This window comes from Podarcis erhardii, assembly GCF_964252035.2.
Source record: "Podarcis erhardii genome assembly, chromosome: 10".
NCBI classification, from domain to species: Eukaryota; Metazoa; Chordata; class Lepidosauria; order Squamata; family Lacertidae; genus Podarcis; species Podarcis erhardii.
Window position 1 is genome coordinate 46,184,733 of NC_138500.1, and position 7,603 is coordinate 46,192,335.

Sequence of the window (7,603 nt, forward strand, 5' to 3'; positions counted from 1 at the left end):
TCAAGAGCTGTACCAAGAACATTTGAGCTTTTAACAAAGCGAATAATTTAAATAAAACATGCTCCATGCACCATGATCTCTATGGCCCTCAGGGCACAGTCAAGAACTTTGAAGTTGAAATGGATTGAAACTGCAGAATATTGACTTCCAGAGCAACAGGCCGCCTTTGTACTCTTGTGGGTCATGACCATGCCATGGTGGTGTGCAACATTTCCCCAGACAAGTAAGAGCACATGCCGTGGCTGTTATCATCTGACTCTTGAACTGTCACCACAATTGTCATATATATATATAATTTTCTGTTTTATTTAAGTACTCATTTTTACACCCTTAAGATATCAGTGACTTCCCTCCTTCTCTTTCTATGGTTCATTTTACATATCAAAAATCCCTGCATATTTCACAAAAACATACCATTCAGTAGTCCATTATTACATCCATCAAAACTTATTTACACTGTTGAATTTATCTTAATGCTGCCAGCATTTTCAGCTATACACAGTTATTTCCCATATATTCAATAAACAATTTCCAATCTTCTTTAAATGTGTGTTCTTCTTGTTCTCTTATTCTATATGTTAGGTCCGCAAGCTGTGCACATTCCATCGGATTAAGTTGCCATTCTTCTTTAGTTGGAACCTGGCTTGTTTTCCATTTTTGGGCTAACAAAACATGGGCCACAGTAGTGGCATACATAAATAACCTTTTTTTTTTTTTACACCCGGGAATTTCAGTCTGAATTATCCCCAACAGAAAGGACTTTGGTTTTTTTGGGAAAGTACTTTTAAAACATTTTTTTCCAATTCTTTATGGATCATTTCCCAATACTCTTTTACCCCTTTACAAGTCCACCACATATGAAAGAACGTTTCCTCAACCTCTTTGCATCTCCAGCACTTATCTGATTCAGCCTTATACATATTAGCAAGACTACTGACAGTTAAATGTCACCACAATTTTTCAAAGGTTTTGTTTAGGAAGTCAGTACAGCATCCCAACATAGGTCTACAGGTTACAAATGCACGGTACACAGCTCGGCATCACTTAAGATGTTATTCCAATGATTTACATGTCCCTTACACTCTCCTTAGGAAGAGTGGCGCAAGCTATTCACGCGGTTGACATCCTAAGGCTTGAGCCTGGACAAGCAAATGGGTGCTCCTCTGTAGAGACTGGGCACATAAGGTTCGTTCTTGTAGCACTGCCACATCCATGCCCTTGGAAACAGAGATGGAGTTGATGGAGCCGGTTCACCATTGAACTTATCCCCAGGTGCCTTCTCAAAAGAGAAAGACTCTTCACTGACAGAGGAAGGTGCATTAGCCTCCTTAATGAGCCGTGAAGGTTACACCAGTGGTAGCCAATAACACAGAGGTGGTATATTCTCCACACAATCTGCTCAGGCCTTTGCTTGGATCCAGATCTCCATCTCCCAAGCTGCTAGGATCCCCCTTAGGTTAGTCTCCTCCTGGCATCCTGCATTCTCATCCTACAGCCTGCTGGGTCTTCTGCCAGGTCAGTCCCCTCCAATTCTCTGATCTTAAGTCCCCACACCCCATGCCCTACGCCAATCACAACATTTAGTTGTTGCAGTGTTACATTTCACATTTTTAAAGTTTCATTGATGCATCAAACTCAGTGAATGGATATGTGCTGGGCCCGGGGGTAACCCGTGAAACGCGGTCCAGGACCGGTCCAGAATCCGAAGGTTCCGCTAAGAGTCAGTCTGACAGGGCCAAGGCAGGACATGAGGCAGGAAACCAGGCAAGGACAGGTACAGGATCTCAGGCAGCATCTAGCATACAGCAATGTTGCTCCCGCAACCTGGGGTGGGATCCGACAGCCTTTGATCTTTGTCGGGGTAGCGGCCGGTCCTGATACCCCTGCGACTCACCTCCTTGTTTCGCCCGAAGGCGAGCACTCCTCCTGCAGGTACTCAGGTCTCTCCTTCTCTCAGACCTTAGTCTCTGCAGCTTGGGAGACGTCGGTGGGTTACTAGATCCAGGGACTGCCTCAGCCTCCCCTGACCAAACCAGTAGTGGAGCAGCTATAAGTGATGACCCAGCTGAAGGTAACGAGGTAATCCTTGCGTCTGGAGCCAGGGCAGGCTCAGGCCCCTGACTTGGCCCAGCTGGTGTTTGTTGCAGGGGAACCTGTGCAGACTGGGACTCTTCATGATCAAGGCCCAGACTTGGTTCAGATGATGCCTGAGGCAAAGGATCCGGTGCAGACTGAGACTCCTCTGGTTCCGAGTCCGAGCCCGAGTCCCAGGCCATCACAGGATTCTTAATGGTAAATAGCTGGTGTGGGGATAGCTGTATGGATTGGGACCCTGTTGGAGGAGGAGGAAGGACTTTATTCTTGCCATGGTCATGATGACCCATATCAACACAGAGACACACACCACCAATATCTACTTTTTACACACCAGTCACACATTGGCCAATTACACACTTTGTGTGAATGCTGTCACATTTAGTTTGACCCTAACTTGCAGCTGTGTCGGGAACAAACCCATCTTTCTGCCCCCAGCCTCATCAACAGGGCACCTCATAAAAATTACACAGTAAAAAACCAGTGAGGTTGTGTCTTGTGGCTTTTTTTTTTTGGTGTCGTGGTTAGTAAATTCTCAGAAGCGATGGTGGAAAGTAAGAGACTCGATGATGTCATTTTAACTCATCGCTACCTATCTCTCGAACAAGGTGGCAAGGGGTATATATAGGGGAACCCTCAAGTCCTTCACAGCACAGCAAAAACATCACAAGTAAGTAATAATTCCAAGTGCTTATATAATTATATTGCTGCATGTTGAAATGTAAGTTAGATGCATAATTTATAAAGCAAAATTATTATTTTTCACTATAACGTTAATAGATCTTTGTCTATCTTCATTGGGAAATTCTCCTTCTGTGCGTTTCTAGAAGGTTCAAAGACTGCAGCTGTGACTTGGCTGAACTTGCCACCTTTCTTGGGGAGCCATGAATCCACTTGAGAATGGAACCAGATGCTTCCTTGTCTGGGTGTTCTGCTGCGCTTGCCTCCCTCTCATCTTCTTGGCAAGCCCTGTACCCTTGAAGGACGCAGTTATTCATACTAACCACTCCTGCGAACTCACGAGAAACAACTTCCAGAAAACCTACTTCAGGAATCGTACATATACTTTAGCCAGCCAGGTAAAGCAATTGGTCTGTGTGCTGCAGTTTTATCTGCACAGCTCTCATATGCTTTGTACTGTCTTGTGATTTCCCCCACTTTTGCTCCTTGACATCCTTCCATCCTGAAAGGATGCTAACCTGCCTTCAGGTATGTGCATACTTTAAGTATGTACGCCGCTTTGGGAAACCACAACCCACAGGATTATATTCAGCTGCCTAGGAAGTGTGACCTTCCAGAGCTCGTTTTATAAACAATTAGCTACACAACCCACTCATGGTTATCTTCTACCTATGGGACTGGCAAGTGTGGGGCTTTTAACGTTTTGTTGATGCTCTCAGTTAGTTCTGCTTTTCGCTTCCGATCTGTTAGTTAGCTCTTTGGGCCTGCTTACCTTCTGCAGCTTTCACACTCACCAGGTCAACACTAACACTATAACACCTTGGCATCCTTTTCTATAGTTCCACGTCATGGGCAGCAGTCTCCTCCAACTCAGCTGTGGAACTGGAGAGCTATATAGACTCAGGGAGCTTGTGTGCCACAGTGCAGAGCTTTTAAAAAAGTAGAGCCTCATCTTTCTGCCACACTCTCATTCTCTCTCTCTCTCTCTCTCTTAAATAGGGAAGACACTTTGATAAGGACACAGATAACAGATTTGTTGGGCAGCATCTATACACCAACATCAAGGTGAGATTCCCATGTGCATTAAACAATATTTTTATTCTCTCTTTGTACCTTCCTATTCTCTTGTTGTTCGAGGTACATAATTTCATTATCTTGTCTTTGCAGGCGAATGATCGCTGCTACCTAATGAAGAGATTAACTGATATTGTGGTGACAGACGTCCTCATGACCCTCTCTGGGGACAAATATCCCAGCGCCCAGGAAGTTGCAAGTTTCTTGGCCGATTTGAATAGGAAACTGCAGGGCTGTGTAAGCACCATCTATAGCTGTAGTCTGTCTCTGTTTCCCACCCCTGATCCTCTGCTTCCTTGGTATTTCACCTGCTTGGATGCTTTTCCTCTAGGGAGGTGGGGGAGCAGGGTATTCAACCTGTGTCTGTGGCTGGTAGTTGGCAATATATTTCTAGGCAAGGCAAGGTAGCAAATCACCAGCGCCGAAGGTAAAGGAGGAAACCTCAAATCAAAACATCCAATCTTTCTGCCGTCAAGTGCAAGACAAGCGAAAGGTGTGAAATGAAAAACCACATTGTGACTTAGCTGCATTCCTTCCTTTTCAGAAACCACTGGGAAATAAAGAACACATTGAAAGGAACCTGCAGCAAATGAAAGACAAATTACAACAGGTATGTTGCTTTGTAAAATTTGTTGTATTTTATTTATGTACCACTTGAATGAAAAACAACAACAACAACCCTCAAAGCAGTTCATGAAAAAGATTTTTTTTTTTAAAAAAATATTAATCTCCCCTTTTTTTTTCTTAGTTGAGTGCTAATTCAAATGTTTAGAAATGGCATGTTTTATACAGTCTTCACAGACTGTAGTCCCTCAGAATACACTCAGGGGAATAAGGTTTGAATATGATCCATGTTAAATGAAAGCTGCATTGTAGGGAGAGCTGTAGCATATAATGGAGGGATGGTCTATCTGTAGACCCCCAGATGTTGTTGGATGGCAAATCTCATCAGCTCTAGCCAGCAAGGCCAATGGTTAGAAACCCCTCCATGTTGTCAGCCAGCCTTGCATTGTAGCTGCATTTGCTTAGCTCACATTCATATCTGTCCCCTTTGAACTTCTATCCAGTACAAAATGTTTTGCCGCCTGAAGGTGGAATAAAAAAAAAAAAAGGCAAGCCTTTTGCATTTCATTCAGGGGTGGAATTGTAATTGTTGTTGTTGTCTGTTTAGTCCAGTATTGAATCCATTGAGGTTTGATAAGGAGAAATCTGTCAGTTTTGGTTTCTCACAGATTCTATTTTTGTTTTAAAAAAACTTAAGTTCAGGTTCCACATGAGTGACATTTCCACTTTTAAAAAGTGCTCCTGAAAATTAACCAACAGTTTAGTGCCAATTTCATCAAAAATGCATACAACTGGATGCAATTCTGTCTCATATATGCATTTTTGTATAGCATATTCCCCTTATATTCATATTTTCCCCAATATAATGTATTTTTGTATGCTATTTCCACCAATATATGCATTTATACCCATGCTTTATCTTGGTAAAAGATGGCTGTGTTTTGGTTCACATATTGTTTGCAAATATGGTGCAAATTAGGTAGATTTGCTTTTAGGCAGATTTGCCTTTAAATGTGTGCTAAATTGAGGTATTGTCTACTATCCCATTCACCCAACCCCTTTAAATAAATAATTATGCAAAATATAAATGAAGTAATTCATTCTTATCAGAATCTAACAGAACTCAATGGAAGATCCAAAATGACCCAAATTGGATCAATAGTACTATAGAGAGAAAATGTTCAGGCTGTTCAATGAGCATTCTTGCAGTGTGCTCCTGGGTCTTGTCTTATTCCACTCAGGTGAATTGTCATATTAATTCCCATTTGGCCACTGTGACTCACAGAAGGCAACTCTAAGAAAGACATGCCTGAACAGAAGCTAATCTCATGCCTTTGTGTTCCTCCATTCATTGAATCCTGAACAAAAGAGAAAAACACCGTGGCACGTTAAAAACGAACCTAGGAAGGGAACCCTCCATTGTGAATCTTTCCTGTTTAACTCTTATGCAAGAACTCTGTTGCCTATTGCACAGAACCTGTTCTACTCTGTTTCTCACACTGCTGTATCCTTCTGCAGATCTTGGTTAATTGAGTAAGGCTTATGTAGAAAAACCTCTCAAGGAGTTGTGCTCTAATTCTTAGAGTACCCCCATTTCCCCCTGTGTGTGTCCCCCCAATTGACACAACATCTTTTATAATCTATATTGTCCATTCTGATGAAGAAATTGTTTTTGCTTTGATTTTGCAGTTGGGAGAAAATGGGAAAAACAAAGCAGTCGGTGAGCTTGATTTGCTGTTTGACTACCTGGAGGGTGCCTGCACTGTAGCACTCAAAGCCCCCAACAAGAGCCACAAAGGCAAGAAGAAGAACAACTGAGTGGGCAATCAGGATCATTGCAGCTTCCTTCAGTGGTGGCTTCTGTGGAACAAGGACAATGCAATGGTTCGCTCTTAAAGGCAGTAGACACAAATGTTTTTACCCATACAGAACTCAACGGATGTATGCTTTCATGAGACCCGTTTTAAAGTATTGATCCAGCAGTTCTCAAACTGCTTTATCTGGATTAGTGGCAAACTTTGACAGAACATCTCTACAGAGTGAATCGAGGGCCGGCAAGTTAGCCTAATGCAAAGCAAATTTACTTGAAAGGAAAGGCCAGCTCAGACATGTGATTGGAAGCTCCTCTGGACCTGTCCATAAAATACAACTCACACCAGTCAGAGTTTAAAAGTATTGTGAAATGGAGGGATTTAGTCTTGATTAAGGGTGGGGGTATTGAGGGAAGAATGGGAGATTAAGAAGGACTCTGCTGGGCTCAGATGGAGCATTTATTTTGTTACTTGGTGCCTCTGTAACAAAGACCCCAGTTTTGGTGCTAGCAGAAGAACTTCTTGAGCCACCACCATCATGGAAATTAGGGTGTTAATGTATAGATCAGCCTTCCCACAACCCAGAACCCTTCAGATGCTTTGGTCTACAACTCGTATCATAGCAGACATTGACCATACTGGCTGGATCTGGTGGGAGTTGTATTTCAAAACATCCAGCAGGTACCAGGTTAGGGAAGTCTGATACAGATAAGCCACATGGAAGCATCTCGTTAACCTGGACCTCTTTATGAGCCTGGTGGTCCTGCATCCACTGATATGCTTGCTTTGGGATCTTTTCTTGAAAAAGGCCAATGGTTTCAATGGAATTCATTTTCAAGTCAATTGAAATCTAGGGAAAACGTGCCAAGCTCTCTGACTGAAAGTTAAGTTCCTTTTTAACACATAAAATTGGGTCTTCTGATAGCAAACTTGCTTAATTACATTGAGTTAACAGGTATCTGAAGAATCTGTCTCTTTTCTGTTTACTTCTCTCCAGAGGACAAAGTGTATTGACTTATTTAAAAAGCATTTTAGCAGATAGTACTATTTAATTATAATTTATTTAAAATTGTATCACATAATTTATATGAGTGGAGATTTATTTATATGATTTAATATTCTGTACCATTCTAGGAAATGTTTATGAGAAGCTTAATGGCAGCTTTTATGTCATAATGATGCCCTGTCAAAGTTGATCATGTCCATTTTATTTATTATGAAAATATGTATTGACTGAAAAAAAGGAGTTTCACACATGTGGTTATTCATTAAAAAGAAATAAAAACCAAGCTCAGTGACATATTTGTTTTACTTCAGAAAATGACATGGACAAGAAATCAATAGATTCCCCCGCCCCCAGCCTGATGTGTAAAATCAGC

At 41.9% G+C, this 7,603-nt stretch overlaps 1 protein-coding gene across 1 annotated transcript; it reads left to right on the plus strand.

Annotated features, from left to right (window-relative positions):
* The first annotated feature begins 2,949 nt into the window (after positions 1-2,949).
* On the plus strand, positions 2,950-7,220 carry IL22 (interleukin 22). Its single transcript, XM_081878119.1, has 5 exons — positions 2,950-3,173; positions 3,775-3,840; positions 3,943-4,086; positions 4,394-4,459; positions 6,103-7,220. Exons 1-5 carry the CDS (start codon positions 2,979-2,981, stop codon positions 6,229-6,231), a joined length of 600 nt encoding a protein of 199 aa, XP_081734245.1. The 5' UTR covers positions 2,950-2,978; the 3' UTR covers positions 6,232-7,220.
* Positions 7,221-7,603: the final 383 nt, after the last annotated feature.